Below are 23455 nucleotides of genomic sequence, written 5' to 3'. Positions count from 1 at the left end.
CTCTGCTTTCCTTTCTTTCCCTTCCTCCCTCCTTCGCTCTTTCCTTCCTTCTGAAAATTGTTCCTGTATGGGCAACTTCACTGGCAAACTTTAAAACATCTTGGACAAGATTGCAAAGTGAGGGGTGGGCTTTAGGGAACTCGGGCTTTCGGAGAAATGGAAGCATCTGAAAATGACTGGATTGAACTAAAGGGCAGGGTGACCCACCAGGACTTTTCCAGGTTCTGTTTCCCATTCCCTCCCCAACCTACCATCAGAGCCCTATGTTGAGGGCTCCTCTCTCTTAGCTGTCATCCCTCTTCTTCAGCAGACCTTCCTCATCTCCTGAGACTTCTCCAAGTATGAGTTTCATCCTATCCCCACCACTGGCTGCGCTGGGAGACCACAGGAGTCTGGGTCTTCATGCCTAAATTGAGAGTCTGGAACGCTGGGTGATTTTTAGCTTCCGGTGTCTTTCCTTCTTCTGCCTTCCAGTTGCACGGAGGTAGAGGCAACAATCCTGCTTTATCTCAGAATGATGCTCGAGAAGTTGTAAGGCCTTCTTGGAGAAGGTCATTTCAGCTGCGTTTAAGGACCTGCAGGCTGCTTAAGGGGGGATGTTGTTCTTGCATGTCATGTGGAAAGTTAAGGCTGTAGAGAGTAGAGAGTAGCTGCTCCCAGAGGTGTTTTCCAGGCATGAGATCCAAGTTCTCTGGTTTCCTCGCATCCTTCTAAGCACTTAGCTTTTCCAGATCTGAGCTTGATCTGCACCCAGCACATAGTAAATGCTCAGTAATGCTGGTCTTTGCTGTCACTGAGGTTCTATCTGCAGGACTTTCTCCCACGAATGAGGTGTCCTGTCCCAGAGGTCTTACATCCCTAGAGACATGTGCAGGAATGTGGATTTTTCCGGGGCTGTTGCTCATAACTTCCATTGTTTCCTCCAGAAGATCTCAGGCCCCAAAGAGAAATGAGCCAACTGCATCTCAGGCAGCTGCCTTCTTAGACCTGGGGAGGCAGCGGAGACGGCTGCCCGCCCACGAGGCGAGGGATGTTCATGGCTCTCCTTGGTCCTGTTAGGAAGCCACTGTGCCTTCCCCCATCCCCAGCAACCCCACCATTGCCAATGAAAACAAAGCCCCACCTCAGAGGAAATACTCATCTCATCTCATGGTCATGGAAAATATGCCAAGAATAAGATCATAAGGAGAGAAATAGGGACAAGTAGGACACGACTGAAGTGACTTAGCAGCAGCAGCAGCAGCAGCAGGCCACATACTTAAATCCCTGTGCACTCGGGGCTGTTCCACAAGAATAGTTCAAAAACAGGAGTGTCTTGTGACATGGTGAAGGATTGTCTCTGTTGGTGTTTCCAGAAAGACGGAACTAATAGGATGTGTATATACAGATCTTTATGTGTATATAAACACACTACACACACACACAGAGGAACTGATGTTACAGTCTGCAATCTGAGGCATCCTGAAGGCTGAATTCCCTTCCTACTTAGGGCATCTCATTTCTCTCTGTCAGAGCCTTCACCTGATTAGATGAGGCCCACCCACATTATAAAGGGTAATCTGCTTTACTCAACATCTACTGATTTAAGTGTTAATTGCATCTAAAATATACCTTCCTGGCAACATCTAGACTGGCTTTTGGTCACAGATCTGGGTACTGTGGCCCAGTCAAGTTGACACATACAATTAACCATCACAGAGTTCTCAGTGCTAACCATACCCTCAGCAGGGCAGCCCCTCTGCCCGTGCTACCATCCATCCACCTGGCCGCAGAGTGAAACCACTAGCTCTGACAGCCGATGAAGCTGCAGGGCCCCCAGCAAGGAGCCCTGCTCAGTCTGTCCCACTTCGTTCCTGAGAGCTGAGTGGCCCTGCCATCTGTTAATCCCTCCAAGGATGTAATGACAGAGGCACTGTGATGCTGTGGCAGCGACAGTGTTTCCAAACAAAAGTCTGAGCCACATGGTCTGACAAGCAGGAATGCATTTCTGGAAAGAGCAGTGCAGGATGTTTGGAGTCACGGCTATGGTGGAAAATCTGGGCTCTGTAGACTCTTGAGAAGACTCCAGCCCCAGGAGCTCTGCCCGGTGTCCTGTCTGTGATTCGCTGCATGGCCTGGGGATGGTACCGCCCTCTCCCCGTGCCCCCAGGTAAGGTGCAGGCAAAAGTGTGACTCTAGGATGGTGACCTAACAAGGTGACCAGCCTGGCCACACTGACTCAGCCAGTAGGAATGATATTTTTCCCCAAAGAAGTGGTGTAAAAATAATAATAATTATTCAATATATTCTACCACAAAAAGGCAACAATTCAACAGAGTCATCTTTGCCCCTCCTGTTGTTCAAGAGAGGTATGCCACATGTTTCTAGGGAGGGGACATTTTAAGTTTGAGAACATCCCAGTGGAAGGGATGGATCTGGTTCTCCAGCCTCCCGCTGATGTGGGACTGGCTGTCCACCCACTGTGTGATCACAGGGATCCCAATAACAATCATGTGACCCGCAAGTCAGGACTGGGAGTACCATTGCTGGAGATACAGCTTTTGAGGCAGAGGGATAGTCTTTTGAGCATGATCATGATCTTGCAGGCAATGGTCCACACTGATGTTGACCATGACTCCTGTGAGTAAAGACATGTGAGGATGACATGAGAGAGTGTGTGGAGTGTTCTCAGCACAGTATCTGAGCACAGTATCTGAGCACAGCCCACTCTAGTGGGCTCCGTACCTCAGGACCACAGGACCATGTGGATAAGTGTACAACCCTGGGGGCTGCATAACCTTCCCTGTCGCTCCACACAGTCTGTGATTGGAGGAGCCTGGGATGAAGAAGCTCAAGTCCTGCTGAAGTTGGCTTCCTTGGACCCTTAAACCATGGTCTTACCCAGCTTCCTGCAGTGACACTGAGGAGCTTGCACCCGGGTACCCCAGTTTTTCCCTGCGCTATGCCTCTTGGTGGGCAATCTCTTAGCATTTGTTCTGCGTCAGGTTTACAGACCCTGGGAAAAGGTGTGTCTGGCTGACTGCCCTGCTGATAAGCAGCTTGATAAGCACCCTGGTGGCCAAAGGTTGTTGAGGCTTGATGAGGTTTGGTCCTGCCCTTTTCTGCCCCTCCTTTGTTGTTTGCTTCCCTGGTGAATAATTGGAATGTTTGGGGAAAGGGGCATGGTGTTCTCTGAAGGCATTGCTCTGGGGCTCCCTGTGCTAAATAAGCAGGTGGGTACAGTGACAGTGGGGGTGGGGGGAGGGCTAGGGTGATGTGGCAGCGTGGTAGCGGGTCTGGCTGTGCTGGGCTTAGTCGCTCAGTTGTGTCTGAGGTTGTAGCCTTTCAGGCTCCTCTGCCATGGGGATTCTCCAGTTCAGTTCAGTTCAGTTCAGTCGCTCAGTCGTGACCAACTCTGAGACCCCATGAACTGCAGCACTCCAGGCCTCCCTGTCCATCACCAACTCCCAGGGTTTACCCAAACTCATGTCCATTGAGTCAGTGATGCCATCCACCATCTCATCCTCTGTCGTCCCCTTCTCCTCCTGCCCGCAATCTTTCCCAGCATCAGGGTCTTTTCAAATGAATCAGCTCTCTGCATCAGGTGGCCAAAGTATTGGAGTTTCAGCTTCAACATCAGACCTTCCAATGAACACCCAGGACCAATCTCCTTTAAGATGGACTGGTTGGATCTCTTTGCAGCCCAAGGGACTCCCAAGAGTCTTCTCCAACACCACAGCTCAAAAGCATCAATTCTTTGGCGCTCAGCTTTCTTTATAGTCCAACTCTCACATCCATACGTGACTACTGGAAAAACCATAGCCTTGACTAGATGGAACTTTGTTGGCAAAGTAATGTCTCTGCTTTTGAATATGCTATCTAGGTTGGTCATAACTTTCCTTCCAAGGTAAGTGTTTTTTAATTTCATGGCTGCAATCACCATCTGAAGTGATTTTGGAGCCCCCCAAAATAAAGTCTGACACTGTTTCCACTGTTTCACCATCTATTTCCCATGAAGTGATGGGACCAGATGCCATGATCTTCGTTTTCTGAATGTTGAGCTTTAAGCCAACGTTTTCACTCTCCTCTTTCACTTTCATCAAGAGGCTTTTTAGTTCTTCATTTTCTGCCATAAGGGTGGTGTCATCTGCATATCTGAGGTTATTGATATTTCTCCCGGCAATCATGATTCCAGCTTGTGCTTCTTCCAGTCCAGCGTTTCTCATGATATACTCTGCATGTAAGTTAAATAAGCAGGGTGACAATATACAGCCTTGACATACTCCTTTTCCTATTTGGAACCAGTCTGTTGTTCCTTGTCCAGTTCTAACTGTTGCTTCCTGACCCGCATATAGGTTTCTCAAGAGGCAGGTCAGGTGGTCTGGTATTCTCATCTCTTTCAGAATTTTCCACAGTTTATTGTGATCCACACAGTCAAAGGCTTTGGCATAGTCAATAAAGCAGAAATAGATGTTTTTCTGGAATGCTTTTGCTTTTTTGGTGATCCAGCGGATGTTGGCAATTTGATCACTGGTTCCTCTTCCTTTTCTCCAGGCCAGAATATTCGAATAGGTTGCCATGCCCTCCTTTGTTGCCATGCCCTCCTTTGGAGGATCTTCCCATCCCAGGGATTGAACCCAGGTCTCCTGCATTGCAGGCAGATTCTTTACATCTGAGCCACCGGGCATGTCAGGATAATTTGAATGATCTGTTTGGAACCCCTTTGTTAAATGATGAAATCTTAGTAAGGCTGAGTCCCAACAGAGTAAACACAATGCCTTTCAGTCATTTCTCATTGTACACAGCACCTGGGTCTCAGTACCCAAGACCTGAGTGTGGGCCACCAGGAAGGGATCCCAGGAAATAACTACAGAATTTGTTTACCAAAAATGGTAAATAAATAAGAACACATAAAAAAAGATGGTTATTGGGACTTCCCTGATGGTCCAGTGGTTAAGACTCCCGCTTTCAATTCAAGGGTTGCAGGTTTGATCCCTGGTCAGGGAACTAAGATCCTACACATCGTGGGGTGCAGCCAAAATAATAATAATAGAAAGAGAAGACAGTATCAGCCAGACTAAAAGTGATCTTGAACTCAGGTTTCTGACTGATCATGTTTTTACTCTGAGTCATTTCCCTCCCATGTAACCCTCTCCCGCTTAGAAATCTGTACATGTTTACATTCCAGTTTTGAGTCTGGGTAGCAGTAGCTCAGAACATTTCACGGCAAGATGCATTTTTAAAGTTTGATAGCCCTGGGGCTAAATTTCAGAGTTTATTGGCAAGGTCAGCTCACGAAAGGTGACCTCCTGGCTGGGTTCAGCTGGACCTAAAGTCTCCTTTTCTACCCCAGAATGGATGTGAGGAGGTGAGATGTCTGGGGGCAAAGATGGGTTTGTTGAAATGCAGCTGATCCCGACTGGATAAGAAAGAGACTTGAGGCTGGAAAGCAGGTTGATTTGCATCGAGAAGGTCATGACCCTGTGTGCCCCCGAAGGGAAAACTTGGATTTTTGCTAGATGCAGAGGATGTTGCAACTAGGAACTTGGCCTTAAATCTGAAGGCAGATGAAAGGCTGTGACATCTCTGGTGTGGTTTGTTCCTGCAAGAATTTAAAACAAAGGAAGCTGGGAAGCAAACAGTGCTTTCCTTAGGGGGGCCCCACAGCCGGTTGGAACTCACAGGCTTTGTAGCGCCAGATCGCAATCCCGTCCCGGATCCACAGCATCTCAGCAAGTTTGATGGGGGCTGCCTGTGCTCCACTTCCTCCCTCCAGGTAGTTCCCTGTAACCATTGCTCAGCTTTGGAGTACATTAGTAGATTCACTGTTTAACAGAAAGAAACCCTCTCAGTCTAAGCCATGTTTCAGTGGAAACAGAATTCCTTAAAATGGGACACATACGTGCGCGCACACCATTTCCCTCTATTTGGGACAGGAACCAATTTTATTTAGAAGGAAAATAAATCCAGGGAATGGCCACAATGTAGATGAGCTGCTGGTCCAGACAGGGTTCCAGGGGCTTCTAGAGTCCTGTTGCCCCACCAAGCCCCCAGGAACAGATAGCAGAACAGGGCATCCCCATCCTTTCTCATCTGCCCCAGTTTGGAGTCTCAGGAGAGCCAAGAGCATTTGGAGAACCTAGCGATGTTCAGAGCCCTGGAGGCACAGGTCTTCCCTTACTTTATGACCTCTCAGGGCCAACTTAGCAGGAGGCCTTAATAAACAGTAACACTAGGATGCGGCAGCCAGCGAGCCCTGTGCTTGGCCCAGTAATTTAAAGAACAGAAACGGATTCATGCACCTATGAGAAAGGCTCAGAGGCTGTCAGATGTGGCTGAGGTGTTGCGGTCCTCTGTTGCTTGGTGATGACATGACTGGCCCACAACTTGGGGAGCAGTGAACAGCTTTGCCAAAAGCCAGAAGCAAGTCTGTGAGAGAGCAGAGGTGTCTGTAGCTTTTCCGGGTTTTTCTACATCTGATTTCCGCAGATTTCTTGTAGGGTGGCAAGATAGGGTGAGGCTCATGACATACTCTTTCAGGTGCAAACTTGAAGGGGATGCCATGAAGTTAAATAAAAGGGAATGCGATGTTTTTTAAAAATGAAAATCAGTGCAGAAGTATCATAATCAACTAAATACCAACATTTCTGATAAAGACAGGATCTGACTCTGCTTGGTTCTCTTTTGGGGATAGAGCCTGTGTCTCTAGAGGGACTTAAGTTTTCTTAGTTTGAGGTAAGCAATCAAGTGATCAGAGTGACCACAACAATGCAAAAAATTAGATTAGGAAGGAAATGGGTGTCTTTATTTTTGTTGCCATGGCAAGTATGTCTTCATTCAGTAAGGTTTTTCCATCCTAAAGATGAAATCTTCTGAAAGTTAGTGAGGGTGTCTTCTCTTCTTTCTGAGGGTTGTTTAAAGGGATGTGTGATGGCGTCTGAACTTTTTTTTTTTAATCCCCCTACACATACCCCCATCCTTAAAAAAATACCTGGTCCTTATTTTACTCCTTCTGTTTCCACTGCTGGTAACTATTTTGAGCCACATCTGTCTGCAGCTTTGCATAAAGTTATAATGAGCCTGTGCCAGACAGACGTGGATTGCTCATGCCTACATTTGACCTGGAATGTGTTAGGGTCACTGGGGGTTGGGGAGGGAAACTCTAACCTAACTCACATGGACGCATTTGGGTTGTAGCAGACAGGGGGGAAACCGGCTAACCTGTCGGATTCCCTAAATGGCTTCAGTTGCAAATATTGCAGGCATTTGTTGCCCTAACTTCTTGGTTATTTTTTGAGCTGTCAGTCTTGGAAATTCCACCCCACACACAACACACGCAGAAGGATGTTTCTGTTACTCTCTGTTGCTTTGACCACTTGTGCTTCCTCTAAATAGACTTCATTCAGAGCCCATGTGCCTGTGTGAGGGGAGGAGGCTACTGTGTTCAGGGACCTGATGGCACGATTCAATCTTTGGCTTTGGGGTTATTTCTAAGCTCAGTTATATGGCGGTAGGATGTGGAAGAGCCCTACTCTTTGGATGAAGCTTTCTGAAAACAATTGGTAAGATCCTGGGACTCTCTCCACTTAGGGGTGGGTAAAGACCCCACATTTCATTGTGGTTTCATTGCTGGAGAGAAGCCCTACGCTAGCATATGTGCTATTCGGAGATGCTCAGGTGTAACAGTGAGGGCATTTGGGAATCTCTCCATGGAATTTGGAGTTGGACGGAGTCTCCAAAGGTCCAGCCCTTTCATTTCTCAGCCCTGGAAAGAAACCACTCAGCCAGGGCCTCTCTGGGAGCTAGTCTTCAGTTTGGACCAATATCCTAGGTCTGTCAGCCTAGAGAGGCCCCTGGTTTTGTCTTTGAGATTCATCCTTCCAGGCAGCCTGTTTTTTCCTCATGTGTCTGCAGAAGTTGCTATCAAGATGTGGTTTTTCCATTTTAAGTGATCTAGAGACCATATTCCCTCTAGGACAATGATAGTAGAAATCCAATACATCAGCTAAGAATTCTAAGCATTTGGGAGATTGGGTTTGGATGAGAAGTAACGGCCAATTAAGACCTCCTTCCTTCTCTCCTTCCCTGATAGCTTCCCTGATACCTTAGTTGGTAAAGAATCCACCAGCAATGCAGGAGAAAGTGAAAGTGAAGTCGCTCAATCATGTCTGACTCTTTGAGACCCCATGGACTGTAGCCTACCAGATTCCTCCATCCATGGGATTTTCCAGGCAAGAGTACTGGAGTGGGTTGCCATTTCCTTCTCCAGGGGATCTTCCCAACCCAGGGATCGAACCTGGGTCTCCCACATTGCAGGCAGATGCTTTACCCTCTGAGCCACCAGGGAAGTCCTGTTCAATTCCTGGGTCGGGAAGACACCCTGGAGAAGGGATAGGCTATGCACTCCAGTATTCTTGGGCTTCCCTTGTGGCTCAGCTGGTAAAAAATCTGCCTGTAATGTGGGAGACCTGGGTTCAGTCCCTGGTTTGGGAAGATCCCCTAGAGAAGAGAAAGTCTACCCACTCCAGTATTCTGGCCTGGAGAATTCCATGGACTGTTTAGTCCGTGGAGTCGCAAAGAGTCGGACACAACTGAGCAATTTTCACTTCACTTTCCCTCCCTCCTTTCTTCACATAGCAGACCCTTGTTATTGAGATTAGTATTATTATCGGAGAAGGCAATGGCACCCCACTCCAGTGCTCTTGCCTAGAAAATCTCATGGATGGAGGAGCCTGATGCACTGTAGTCCATGGGGTCGCTAAGAGTTGGACACGACTGAGCAACTCCACTTTCACTTTTCACTTTCATGCATTGGAGAAGGAAATGGCCACCCACTCCAGTGTTCTTGCCTGGAGAATCCCAGGGATGGGGGAGCCTGGTGGGCTGCCGTCTATGGGGTCGCACAGAGTCGGACACGACTGAAGCAACTTAGCAGCAGCAGCAGCAGTATTATTATGCACCTGCTCCGAGCCAGGCACTGCCTGGGCTTCCCTGGATGCTGAGGTGGACAGGCAGAGGTCAGCTGTTACCTACCCCAGGGGACAGGAAGGAAGCCACACCTGCAGCCCAGGTGAGGAAACACCCCTTCTTCTTGGGTCCGACTGATGGGGGTCAATGTTTTCTTTGAAAATACATGTAATTCTGGTAAAATTCCCCCCAAACCAAGTCCTGGGTAAACTCATAAGTTGTGGTTTGCTTTCTTTGAGCGGGGGGTGGGGGGGGATATCTTTTTTTAAAAAGTTAACTACCAACTCACAGCACATTGCTCACTCTTTTGATATTCTAAATATTCTGGTCATTGGCTATTTCTGAGGCTGCAGGAGGACTTCCTCCTTTGGTGGCTGGTGGAGGAACAGTCTGCCTTGGGGGCCTCCCACTTAGAGATGCAGCAATTTTCTGCAGAAGCAAAGCTGTAGATTGCCAGTTCCCTTTATGTTGTTTGTTTTGGGAAGTTCATGGAAGTTCATGTCGTGTTCTTTAGAACCAGAAAGCTTGTGTTTCTGCTTGTACAATGAGGTCACTAAGGAGATGCATTTCCTGGTTATTTTCTTTCCTAGAGGTTGGAAGGGCACCCAGTGGTTGTCTGGCATGAGGCCTGTCCCAAGCCAACTTTCACAGGCATTTGATGAGTGGACAAGGAGTAAATTCACTGTAGGATAAGCCTCTTGAGGTGGTTAGCCAAGTATCTCTGAGCATCATGAGGTTGTATGCTTGCTCCCACCTGCCCAAAGGACAGTGTGATCCAAACCAAACATTTCACAGTGGGCACACCTGGGAAGAAAGCTAGCTTTGTTTGTCCTGACTTGGAACACATTCTTTTGTATTTTGTTGCAATGAAGAAAATCTCTACTTGTCCTTGGCAGCTGCAGAGACTCCTGGTCTTTCTATGGAACCCAAGAGATCATGGTTGCATCCGTCTTGAGTGAGTTCCAGGGTCAGCTTGAGGTCACTGGTTGCAAGCAACAGAAACTTAAATGTAGCTCACACAGCATAGGAGGCAGGACCAAGCTTAGAAAGAGAGAGAAACCAGGACAGGACTGCGGGTCCCAGGGCACAAACAGACAAGGCAGGATGGTTAGTAGCAGCTCCAGACTATTTTCTTTTTTAAAAAATTTTGGTTGCACTATGTGGCATGAGGGATCTTAGTTCCCAGACCAGGGATCGAACCTGTGTCCCCTACAGGGGAAGCTCAGAGTCCCAACTGCTGGACCATCAGGGAATTCCCATCCAAACTATTTTCCGACCTCGAATTGGTTTTCTCAGGTGTCTTGGGAAGGAGAGGGTGCCATGAGCCAGCTTGGGTCACCTGATGAGTCTTAAGGTGTGGGAAGGTGAGATACAGTGATTGACAGTCTCATCAAGACCTCACACAGGGAAAGAGGGACCATTCCCCAGGGGAAAGACAAGAGATTTGATTCCAGGAGATGAAAACAGCCAGCATTGAACTCAGGCTCTAGAGAATCCTGGGCTTTTAAGTTTTTTAAGGCGGGTATTTCTGTGTCTGAGCTATTGTTTCCTCCTTGTCTCTATGTCTTTGTGCAAAGTGGAAGTGGGGAGGGGGCAGTCCACTAGATGTTTCTTGAGGTGAATGGATGCTTTTACAGGCCTTTGAATATTCAGTCACTTTCTGTAGTTACTTCATTCTGTCTCATTCTTCTAACATAATTCTTAGTTCACACTTTTTTCTGATTAAGTTTTACAAAGACAGTCAATGAAGTTGATCCACATTTTCTTCCCTGCCCAATAAAATCTGAAATTGAGCCTTAGTTAGAAAGCCTGTTGGAGTCTAGAAGTTGATTCTCCGGGGAGTTGTGAGGGGCAGTATCTAATGACCGCTGGTGCCTGGCAGCTGGGGGGGCCCTGCCGTCTGCCTGCCACTGGCAAACAGTTGTTCCTCTTCGTTTCAGCTGCAGGACCGGTCAGCAGCATCGTGCCTCCTGTACGATGTGTCCCAAAGATAGTCCTGATCTTGCTCTTCCATTTCAGAAGGAAAATGTGAAGCGGAGGAGACAGCATCATCTTGATGTCTGAGTGTGAAGTGAAAATGTTCTGTTTGTTGGGAAGACACTCACCAGAACCTGGGCTTTTTAAAACTGAAAATGACAACAGTTTGGAAAAATAGTAGCTGGTGCTAATTTTGTCACCATGTCACATGATCTGTCTGGCTTTGCTTTATGGAACAAGCCACTAGAACAGGGATTGTACCCTGAGATACCCATGAAGGCCAGACAGGTAAGAAAAGCAAGCAGAGAAGGACAGGCGTAGGGACTGGGGCCAAATAAGAGTGTTTGAGCCAGGCTTTGATGGTACCACTCAGCTTCAGACAGCTGCTGCTATGTTGGAGTGTGGGACTGGAGTGAGTATAACTGAGAGAAGATGGAAATTGGGATATTTGTGTGAAATTTTCAAGTTAACAAAAACAAAAACACCACCCTCTTGTGATTGGATGAAGCCTACAGAAATGCCAATTTTCTAACCTCTGTACTAGATTAAACTGTGTGTGTACGGGGCCATGGGCCCATCATGAATCATCAGAAGTCTAGTCCAGGCCCGTACATTGGAAACCACTCTGCAAATATTTGTTGAGTGCTATTCAGTTCAGGGTGGGTAGGTGGGGTTATGAAAACTGGGCTTTCTAGGACAATTCGATCATCTTTGCTGAGAATTTAGAGTCTGGCTGGGTGATGATGCAGATGGAGAATGAATACAGGAGATTTGAAAGTTTAGTATTTACTAACGTTTATGTATGACAGCCGGGAGAAAATGGGAACTAAGGAACACTGTGATAAGTATGATCTTGGCATCACCATCACTGATCAAATAATGAATGTTCTGAGTATAAGCTGAGGACAATTTAATATACAAAGACACACAACACTAGACATTGTCAATATGATTGTTTTGGGGTGTTTTCTTTTGTCTAAGAGCATTTGTACTGATCTTACCTGCTTCTCTTTTGTATGGAGCTCTGTGTTACAACTGGAACATTAGCAGGTTGAAATGCTGCCTACTTTTACAAAGAACTTTGTTCTTTAAGCCCCACTGTAGAACAGGAGGCTAAACCACAGGTCAGACGGTGTGCTGGTCAAAGTTCTCAGCCAATTTAACTTCATTTTCAGGGTTCCTTCATTAGTTCCTCCCAATTCACCATTCAAGAGACTTTCGTTTCTTTATCATTCAAGAAATGACAAGTGTACCAAGGCAATAACTAAAACATGAGTGCTTATTGGGCAGACAGTGTAGAGAGATGGCCCAGCCAAAGGAAGCCTGACAAAGAATGGCACTGCTCTGTCAGGTGGCATTCTGGTTCCTTCTTACTTGTCTTTCTTCCTTAGTCACACATCTTAAATGCAGGGCTGGTAGATAGGGTTTTTTATGCCTGGTACAACTCGCTTGAATTCCCAGACCAAAAATGCAACAGCAGAAGCCACATCCATTCACTGCTAGGAGCTCTTTGCTAAGTACTTTTCATGCAGTGCAGTGTATCCTTCAGTCCAGCGACTTTTGTAAATCAGGAAACTGGAACAGGTGGTGTGATCATCATGTAAGTGCTATACAGCATAATAATGGGATCACCAGGTAACCTTTCTCTGTGCTCTGTGTACCTTGTACATACCTGTGCATATAGGCTTATAGGGTTTCTTTATCCTGTACTGTTTTCACACACCAGTAGTGTGTGAATGCCCGAAGGCCTTTCTGCATCCTCATCACACTTGGCATAATACCAGGGAGATACAGGCAGACCTTGGAAATACTGCACATGTGGTTCCAGGCTACCTCAACAAAGTGAAAAAGCAAGTCACACGAATTTTTTGGTTTCTTAACACTTATGAAACTTTTGTTTATGTTATACTGCCATATATTAGGTATGCAATAGCATATCTAAGGAGAAGGCAATGGCACCCCACTCCAGTACCCTTGCCTGAAAAATCTCATGGACAGAGGAGCCTGGTAGGCTGCAGTCCATGGGGTCGCTAAGAGTCAGGCACGACTGAGCGACTTCACTTTCACTTTTCATTTTCATGCATTGGAGAAGGAAATGGCAACCCCACTCCAGTATTCTTGCCTGGAGAACCCCAGGGACAGAGGAGCCTAGTGGGCTGCTGTCTATGGGGTCGCAGAGAGTCAGACACAACCGAAGTGACTTAGCAGCAGTAGCAGCAGCAGCGTATCTAAAAAATATACAGCCCTTAAAACTGCTTTATTGCTAAAAATTCCAATCATCATCTAATGCATGTGGCCACAAAACTTCAATTTGTAAAATTCATATTATCTGTGAAGTGCAGTAAAATAAGGTATTTCCAGATATAGTGGATGCTTGGCAAATGTTGGAATTTTGTGGTTGTTGAACATTGTAGGTTGGAGAGAATCCAGTCTTACTGGTCTAGTTTATCTCACGCTCAACAGCCAGTTACTTAATTAATAGTCTTCATGTTTTCAGCCTTGTGCTGGGTCCACAGCAGGTGCAAAAGACGGAGCCCTGTCTTCTACTCTCTTGGAGCTGGTGTCCACTGTAAGAGCTGGACAAGAAAGACCCCTGCCCTGGTTTTGTGGGGTAGAGGGCATCTCTGACCCTCCTCTGGCCCTATCTCCTACCCACTGCAAGGAGTCTATGGGACTGAAAGCCATATGCTCCTTCTTCTAGGCCATACACCGAGTATTTATGATTCTGGAATCGCCCCCTCCTCAGGTGTCTCTGAGCCCACTTCAGGGTCTGACATCTATGGACAGAACAGGGCTTAGGGCACATCTACCAAGGCCTACAGGGCAGCCAAGGCGCAGCTGCTTGCAGCTGGGGGGTGGGGATGGGTGGAGCTTGGGGTGCACTTGTGAGCAAGCAGGATGGGAAGCTGAAGTGCCGAGTCTCCCAGTGCTGCCATGTTGCAACACAGAACTCCAAGGAGCCTCAGAATCCTAAAATCAAGTTCTAATTTCCAAGGTATTCTGAAGCCAAACTCTTATTTAAGCGCTTGAAGTGAAGTGAAGTGAAGTCGCTAAGTCGTGTCCGACTCTTTGCGACCCCATGGACTGTAGCCTACCAGGCTCCTCCATCCATGGGATTTTCCAGGCAATAGTACTGGAGGGGGTTGCCATTTCCTTCTCCAGGGGATCTTCCCGACCCAGGGATCAAACCCGGGTCTCCCGCATTGTAGACAGATGTTTTACCATCTGAGCCACTAAGCGCTTATCAGATTTTAAAAACCTTTAAATTTTCAACCTATTGGAAGTGGGCCTTCGTTGGAGCTGGAATTGTTATTGTGGGAAGGAGGGGAGCAGAGGGTAGGCCTTCGGTGGGCAGGACTATATCCTAAGTCCTCTGGTTCTCAGCTTGCATCACCTGCTACTGGCTCCCAGGTCAGCCAGCAGAGTGCACACCTAGAACACCCAGGCTTGGAGCAGGGTTTTCTCCCTCCATGAACATTCCTGGAAAGTTTCAAGGGCTTATTTGCATACTAGCTCCTCCCACTAGGCTGCTGGGAAAGTGCTTAGCAGTTCTGTTAAAGAATACCAGGTCGCCCTGTTTCCTCACTTAAAACACTTTTTGTGAAGTTGAGTGGCTCTGAGCACACAAATTCCTAATCAGCTGACAGCAACTTCAAAATTGCAGGTCTTGCTGTTGGTGGAAAAATGGGAGCCGTGGTTGTTAATCCTTGTGTGTAATTTTCACCAAGGAATGGGGGCCTGGGTTTAATGTCAACACCTAGAGACTTAATGTGGCCCTATTACTGGAAATCTATACCTTTAGCCAAATCCTGCCTCCCTACAATGTCGGTATTGTCTTTATCCCACCCCCACCATTTCCTATTCCTGAGAAAAGATGAGGTTTTAGCAAAGATTCCACTCAGAACAGGGCCTTCCCAGGCAGCTCAGGGGTAAAGAATCTGCCTGCCAGCGCAGGAGACACAGGAGACTAGGGTTCAATTCCTGGGTCGGGAAGATCCTCTGGAGAAGGAAATGGCAGCCCACTACAGTATTCTTGCCTAGAGAATCCCATGGACAGAGGAGCCTGGTGGGCTACAGTCCATGGGGTCACAAAGAGTCAGACACAATTGAGTGATTGAAAACACATGCACAGCTAAGAATGGGAAGGGCCCCTGCTTGCTTTCTCCATCCTGTGAGCACAGACTGCTCCGTACTGGGGCTGCCTGGATCCAGGAACCATTTCATAACTAACTCGGGTAGGAGCGAGTGGGGAGAGGGGAAGAGAAAGAGGGTGGGGGTGGTTATGTTCTCAGCTCCAGTCTCCAGTCCAGCAGGGAGCAGGTTTCTCCCAAGCATCAGGTCAGGATGAGGCACCCCCCCACTTTGTCCTCACCACCCCCAAAAGGCACCATGGCATGTGTTTTAAATTAAAGGAAATTCAATTTGATGTTATTTTGAAAGCACACAGAGGATGTCAGAACCCCCTTTGAGGTGGCTGATTGGTGATACTTCATGGGGCTCCCAGAAACCAAGGTGGTTAATCTTGGGGACTGGAAGGAAAGCCAGAATTTATTGGAAAAGTAACTTTTGGCCACGTGTGTTTCCTCTAGCTATTATTAATCTGCCCCCAATCCTATTCAGTAGTGCTAATGAATTAAGCAGCTGCTTTTAACTTTTTCCCACTGAATTGCTTGGTAGTGTCCTCCCATCCCTGGAGAGCACTGGTTTGGATGGACATGAGCATAAGAAACAGATTAAACATTTATTGTTTCAAGTGACACCACCACCCTCATGCCAGCTCCAACCATAAAATGAAATGGGTAAATAGTTTCAGGCATTTATTTCTTCATAAGAAGACTTTTCCCAAGGCCGTTTCTGTCTTCAGCTATATATCTCTCAGGGCACAGAGGCTTCCATGTCTGTGTCTTTAAGGAAGTCTTGTTCCAAGGCCACAATGTGTTTCAATGGCCATAACTGAATTTGTATTCCAGTTAGCACAGACTACAAATTTGATGTATGCACAGAAGAAATTTGGTGGCTGGCGGGGCAGGAACAAACCAGGCCTTGGGCTGCGGGGTAGGAAGGCATCTTATTGGTATGGATGACCAGGCTCAGGTGCTGCTGGCTGAAGGATGAAGACTGGGATCAGCATTTGGGCCAGTGGGAATGTCCATGTCAAGGGTTTGGATGCAGGAAGGGGAAATCAGAACTGCCCTGCAAGGATCCAGGACGGGAGGTATGCTTGCTGAGGTTAGGTCTTGAAAAGACGGAAAATGCACACACGCACACACCTGGCATTGCTGGCTCCCGCCCAGACAGGGCTGGCTGCTGGGAGGGTGCAAACAGGCCATCCTCCATCCTCCACCAGGACTTCCCATCTTTCCAACCCTGAGGCTCCAGCGTACTGCCTGGGGCTTAGGGGGGAGCAGGGGGCAGGGAGTGGGGGTAACAGGGTGAAGGGTTCACTCTAGAACCTTTCCAAGGCTCAAAGTGTGGGGAGGGTGTGGACACCAGATCCTGGGACGTGGCTGCATGGCCTGCCTCACCCACCTTGCGTCCACCATCTTCCACCCCTTTGCCAACTCCACACCTGCTGGCGTCCAAGAGCAGAGAGACCCAGGCGGCTCGCCCAGAAGTGGCCCTGACGTTGCTCTTTTCTTTGCAGACGGACTGTGCCCTATGGACTGTCCAGCTACAGAGGCAGCGGAAGCAGGGGCAGGAGGTCGGCTGGGCAGTTCCCGCAGAGCCCACAGCCGGTGAAGGGGACACTGCGCTGTGCCTGCACGGAGAGCGATGATGACGCCTGCTTGCAGTTCTGCACCTGGTCCCTGGCTGCCCGCGGGTATGACCCCCTCCCTGGCTTTCCGCACTTCCAGAGATCCTTGCCCTAGGCAGTGTGGGTACAGGAGGGCTCGGCTTATCCTGAGGGATACCATCTGATGCGTGGTGAGGGTGGGGACTGCGCAGAGGGGAAGAGGAGCCCTGGCTCCTGGAGGGCCGTGGGCATGGTATCCCATCCCCTCACTGCCTGTCAGAGCAGAGACTATTAAATGGCCGTGGCCTTATCTGGTCTCCAGAGGTATTTCTTCTGGATTGCATAGCAATTCGCCAAAATCTGAGTAAGTTGGTAACTCTTAAAAATTGAAGAATACCACCACCACTCCCACAAATGCACATTTTTAGCTTCTTCAAAAGTAACAAATGGGAGCATCTGGTCTCACCAGCCCACATGCCCGCGTGGCCAGATAGGCTGGTACCGAGTGAAGGCCATGAGTGAGATGTGCAATGTCCGTTCACCTGCGTTACTCATCGTCTTACTTTGTGGCTCCCTCCCCGGTCCCTGAGTTGGAGACCCTGTAGTCTCCTACAAGCATCTGGAGAAGCTTGTGAGTCAGTGTGGACTCAGATAAATCAGCAGGCCCTAGGTCTGCTTTGTGGTGGCCATTTAAGTTGGGTTTTACCTAATAGCCATTCCTATTAATGCTCCTCGCTCCTGTTTTTCATTAATTTGGACCAAGACCCTGCCAGTCAGAGCTACCTTGCTGAGCCTCTTCTGAGAGCCGTCGCTGGTGGGATGGCACCTCCAGGTGCTTCCTGGGCAAGTAAGCGCCAGCAAAGGGGCTCTCTATGCGGCAACCCACCCCAACCAGGGACCCAGGGCCTGCTGTCTGGAACCACCAGCACAACCACATTTTTCTTCTTGGCTCCTTAATGTCCAGTGGGTAACTGAGGAGTGTGGGTGGAGGCTGGATTTTAGTGGGACTCCACCCCCGCGTGCTCAGCCTTCGGAAACTATATCTGAGAGGCGGTCCTGGGGGACCATGCTTATACTGGTGGAAAGACAAGCCTTACTGGATGCTGAAAAACCAGCCACATGGAAATGCAGGTTGATTCATTTGAACTGGCTCTCTCCCCACAGGAATTCAAGGTCGGCACAAACACCTGACAAAGAAGTGGAAAAGCACACTGGTGGTGCCCTGGGGGGTGTGCGTCCGAGGAGGTGAAGTTGCTTTCTGAGTTGCTGCCCCTTGGGCGGCATGGAGGACATGCGGGGCGCATTTGGTCTGTGCAGGTGGCTAGCAGGAACCCCACTGCATGTGGGGGGTTGCTTTGTCCCCTGGGGTCAGAGCAGCCAAAATTGTGGACAGCCTGCCCCCTGTCTTAGGAGCTGACCCCTGCATTCCCTATAGCTTTTGAGCAGTGATGTCCAGCCCTGGATTTCACCAGGTCTGGATAAAGCTCACCAACCACTGCTTCTTGGAACCCCTGCAGGCTCATCTGCTAGAGCCCATGTTGTGCTTCTACTCCCATAGCAAAATATGATCTTTAGAAAAAGAATCATTTCTTCTTTTCAGCAGCTGATTCTGGACAGAGATGAATTATAGCAGCTGGGCGCCAGGTTCTCCAAGTCCTCCAGTTCATAAGTTTTTTTAACCCGTTTGTGGTTTTTGTATGATCCTGTGGGCTTCCAGCAGTCCAACTGGGTTTATTTGTCATTCTATCAATCAGAAACTGTTATTAATGAGTTGTCTACACATCTGCAATGGGATGGTAATTTATGTTCATAGCAGTGGCCTGAAGGGGGTTTGGGTTCCTACATGGTCTGATCAAGGAAGGGTTAAACCCTTCTGGATATATACAAGACATTCCAAATTGGTGGCAGATCGCTTCGAGTCATCTGGAGAGGACTCTGTCAGCATCCACAATAAAAACGCAGAGGAGCGACAGAGGCAGACCCTGGAGAGGATGAGTTAGGCCCCCACCAGTCCCCGCTTTGCCTCTTCTTCCTTACCCCAAACCCAAACCACTCTCAGTGAGGGAGTAGTGTGATTAAACCATCCACCTATCATGTCGTTTACTCAATTCAGCAAGGATTCATTGAGCACCTGTGATGTACAGGGCACCATCCTAAATGCTGGGGACACTACCGAGAATACGGCAAAAGTTCAGCCTTCCTGGCACTTAAATAGTGGGAGAAGCAGATCGCAAACCAGTACATAAAATGTAAAGCAGGGCATGTGAAGGAGAGCAGGAAGCAGGCTGGGGGTAGGGAGTTTTGGGGGTGGTTGCAGGTTGGGTGGTCTCACTGGCCACGTGACAGTGGCATAATGACCTAGAGGAAGTGGGACGGGGTGAGCCAGAGTGATGAGGAAGGGAAGAGGGTGTCAGACAGGGCAGGGTAAGTGCATAGGCCCTGCAGTAGGAACGTGCTGTGCTGGGCGCGTTCTGGGAAGCCAGGGGAGGCCAGTGCTGTTGTCATTATCCTGTGTTGATGTTCAGGAGGTGAGGACATTGGCACAGATGTTCCACCCGGGCCTGGAAAGGATCTGCTTCTAGGCTTTACAATGTTGCATGTCAAGCTCCTGTAAGAAGCTTTACTTGGAAAGGAAAAGTCTTTCCTTATAAGCATGGTCCCGACTTTCTTGCAAGACTGGAGTTAGCCATCCCTAGATTGACATTTTCAGAGTGGAACTTGCTCCCGTCCTGAGCTTGTGATCCTCAAAGATGGGACTAGGCTGCAAGAGGAGAGCTCCTAAGGCTCTGTTGACAGCGATGACTGTGTGTACACCTTCAGGCAAATGGGAGGCTCTGAAATTGCCAAGAAGCTCTGCCAAAACAAGGAATAGGCTGAAGAGGGATGGGGTGGCTCCCTTTCAGGTAGTAGAGAGGTTGGCTTTTGTTATAGGCTTCTTTCTTCTCTTTTGCATATCCCTCCCGCCTTTTCTGAGGTAGGCTGAAGTCAAGGCCAGACAAAGCAAGTAGGCTTTAGACCTCCATCAAAGTGGACGTCCCCGCCCCGCAGTCTGCTTGCCCCTCCACTGGCCCTTCGGGAGCTCCCTGGGGAGAAGGGCCTGCAGCAGGAAGGCCTCAGTTACGGCTCCTCCTTGGCTCACATTTCCACCTCTTTGAGGACAAGAAACGAGTTTTGCCTGGGAGAGAAAACCCACTCAAAGGGTCCTCACTTAACAATACAGCCCTTTCCCAAGAATGCCCCATCCAAAGACCCCAGCTTCCCTAATGGGTAAAACGATCCCAGCTGTGCCTCAGGGCCCGCAGCCCAAGGCTCGGGTTTCACTCAGGAAATTGTTTTTGGAGAGGTATGGCACGTCGCAAAGCCACTTCTCTCTGGGAGTGAGTGGACCCCAAGCTAACTCTTTGCAAATGTAAACCCATGTCCATCTGGGAACAGATGCAGGCTCCGTCGGAGCATGTCGACGTCCAACCCATCACAGGGGGCAGGCACCAGGGGTGGGTCAGCAGATCACAGCTCTACAGGAGCTGATGAGTTTGAAGCTTATGGGATTTAGACAGACATTTTCAGCTGTGCTTGGTACCCACTAAAAGAATACATCTAAAAAAGAAAAGGAAAGGAAGAAAGAAAGGATTCTTGATGTTTGTGATAAGGAAATGAATACCCTCAGGTGTTGGACCCCAGGCCCTGTGGCAGAGGGACTTCTGTGCCCTTTGCCAACAGGCACACAGATGAACCATAGACCTGGTTCCCTGGAAGCCACTGTGAAGGCAGCCCCAGCGCGAGGCTATTAGGGTGATATTTGTTTTCAGGAAGAAATGTGGATCTTTGGGGAATGGCTTCAAAATAAGCCGCAGACACAAGCGCTTTGTAAATTATGTAAATTTCTATTTATCTATATAATTGGCAACAACTGGGAATTGTAATGCCTGACAGTTCGCAATCTCTTTCAGCTGCGCTCTAGTGGCTACGCTGAGATTACTGAGCAGCTGAAGAAGATGGTGTTTTTCAACAGCAGGGATGGGGAGAGGCCGCCCATCCCCTCCCCTTTCCCCTGCCAAGGTGTTGAATGGTGGATGCTGAGGTGTTAGCCTTGACCAAATGCTAAATTCTCAATGAGTATTATAAGGTACGAGTGTGAATATCCATCATAAGGAAATGGAAAGGACTGATGTGCCAGCGAGATGGTATACAGTTTAGAGAAGCAATTATTTATTGTGAAACTGGTCTCTACATCAACTCCTTTCAGTGGATGTGTTTGCAGCAGAATCTCTGTACATAGAGATGTTAAATTCTGTTCTGAATCCCAGCTCATGTTCCTTAGGGCTTGAATTACATTTTTTTTTAAAACGCCTAAGCACTGTTTGGCTCTGTGGCAGGATGGTATCTCGGAAACGCATTCATTGTGCTAACACTCAGAAAATCCTGTAAAATGCAAAATAAAAAAATCTGAAAGTTTGCTCTGATTTGTGGGTTTTTCTGGCTGGTGTGATATGCGTTGTTACACATCTGCTTTCTGTGGGCCCTGGGAGAGGACAGAAAACAGTTCCAGTTCCAGAAGTAGGTTCATCTAAAGTCAATTATGGAGCAAGATGAGCAAGGGGGCTGCTGGAATTGGAAGGAAGGAGCGGATCTGGGGGACTGTCTGAGGAAGGTAAAACATTCAAGGTGGTTGGGAAGAGAGATTTGGGGGAGCAATGGCTCCTTCCCCTGGTGCCACCCTTGTCAGCTTTTAGCGGTGCACACCTTTGTCTGCTGGCCCCACAGGCACAGAGGTATTGAGCAGGATCCCAGGGAGAGGACAGTCGTAGCCAACAGCCAACAGTGGATCTTCACATTTTATTTTGCCTTGCTACTCACGATTCTTGAGAATTAAAAGCCAGAAGTGACCATGTTTGGTTGATCTACTCTATCAATTACAATATTTTTAAGCCTTCAAGACTTAAAAGACAACTGGCGGAGGGGTGCGGGTGGGAGTGCTAGGCTCTTCTCTCTTCCCCTCCTTCTTTCTTTTGAGTCAAGCGTTGGAGACCATCAGGGAATGGAACAAAGACACTTAGCCAGAGAGCCAGGAGAAATCTAGTATTCTGGGATTTGAGCACATCTAACCTGAGAAAGCCCAGGAGCTTCTTGTTTTAATTAGACAAACTTTAGAGAGTTTCGACTTTGATGAACTGATAGAATTGGGCACTGATTTACCCTTCAGGCTGTTCGGCAGCACAGGAGGAGCTGTCAGTGTTCATGGGAAGCACTCCTCCTGGGCTCTGAGACCTTGTAGCTGCTGCAGACCCAGAGAGGAGGAGGAGGGTCAAGGAGTCCCAGGAGCTGGGGGAGAGAGAGTCCCAGTGCTCCCGGGATCTGTGTGGAGGTCTAGAAGGAGAGTCCATGGAGTTGTGTGTGAAATGGGCTACAGGGCTTGCAGGATCCAGTGCAGAACACCCATGCAGGACTCCTTGTGAAACCATAGGTACTCATTAGTTAAATCCATTACACCTGTAACCTGCCTTCACACATCAAGGTCATTTAAATCATTGCTTGTCCTCCAAGGGGCACAGAGCCTAAACAACAAGAAATTTGCATATGTTCCAAGAACTTGGAGTCAGCTGTGTCTAGTTCAAGCTAAGTCGGTTAAGACTGGATGGGAACACCACCCCTCCAACTGGCTATGTGTGAGTGTCTGCCTGGTGACCTTGTGATGTCAGGAAGCTGAAAAGCCCACCTCCACCTGTTAACATGCAGAGGCCTGAAGCTTGGTTACACTGTGCAGGTGACAGTTACTGCACCTTTTTCCAACCAGCTTTCCCCATGCTGCCCTCGCCTAAGACTGCACTTTTTTTTTATCCCATGAAAACCCCAAACCCCTTGCCTCCAGAAAGGGTCGCCTGGGAGTCGGTCTCTCATCTCCTCACCTGGCTGCCATGTGAGTAAACACTTTCTTTGCTGCATCTTTGCATCTTAGCGTTTTGGTTTGTGGGTCGGACACTGGTTCAGCAACACTGAACAAACACAGTTCAAAATTACTGAGAATTTCAAGATGGCGATGGTGGACCCAAACTAGGAGCCCTTCTGAGCATGGGGTCCATCACCTGGCCAGGTTGCAGGCCTGGGAAGTCCAGCATAAGGGGCTTTTCGAGCTGGAGACCTGCCTTTGCTGCCTGCCAAATCCCCACAGGGAACAAACTTTATACTGAGTCTCAGTTTCCTCATTTATAAATGGATGTGATCACTGGCCACCGCTTATCTATCGGCCTTATTAGGAGGCCAAATGGAAAGAAATGATGTACATAGGCAATTATTTTTTTAATCCTAATCTCACACAAGGAAAAAGATAGAGTCTTCAAAGTTTGCCCTGAACTTTAGTCACTCCTATTTTTACTTAAAAGTTTCTTACGGAAGTGTATCTTTGAACGTTCTTCAAAGTAATGGAATTTGACTTATAGAAATTGTCAGGATAGTCAATCATCCCACCCCACCCCCGGAAGACATGTATTCTCTAAAGCCCCAAATCCTTTTATATGAATTCTTAAGTATCTCAAAGCTGAAGCAAATCAAGTTACCTGTTATTCACACCATTATGAATCCACTTGGGTCCTTCTGTCACTGAAGATGTGATTTCTTTTCTCTTCACTGGCAGGAACGCTCAGAATTGTTGAGATCTGAGTGGTATTGAGTGCGGGGAAATTGTAAGAATTAATAACTGCGGGGGGCTGGAATGAATGAATGCAAGCAACTTTCTGCCAGGCGTGTGTCATTAATCCTTGCAGCATTCCAGAATGATGCTCTAAGTGACAAGAGGTGGGC

At 48.1% G+C, this 23455-nt stretch overlaps 1 protein-coding gene across 2 annotated transcripts in view; it reads left to right on the top strand.

The window, feature by feature from the left end:
• Positions 1–23455, top strand: part of EDN3 (endothelin 3) — a 35560-nt gene that overhangs the window by 3466 nt on the left and 8639 nt on the right. Inside the window, 3 exon segments of one of the 2 annotated variants that reach the window (NM_001280691.1) lie at positions 16568–16744; positions 17822–17902; positions 20608–21120. In NM_001280691.1, coding sequence (NP_001267620.1) covers positions 16568–16744; positions 17822–17902; positions 20608–20647 — 298 coding nt within the window. In that variant the 3' untranslated portion in view covers positions 20648–21120. 2 annotated transcript variants of the gene reach the window in all.

The sequence above is a fragment of the Ovis aries genome, chromosome 13 (genome assembly GCF_016772045.2).
Source record: "Ovis aries strain OAR_USU_Benz2616 breed Rambouillet chromosome 13, ARS-UI_Ramb_v3.0, whole genome shotgun sequence".
In the NCBI taxonomy this organism is placed as follows: domain Eukaryota; kingdom Metazoa; phylum Chordata; class Mammalia; order Artiodactyla; family Bovidae; genus Ovis; species Ovis aries.
The sequence above is the reverse complement of the archived record's forward strand: the minus strand, read 5'-3'. Positions and strand labels throughout refer to the sequence as shown.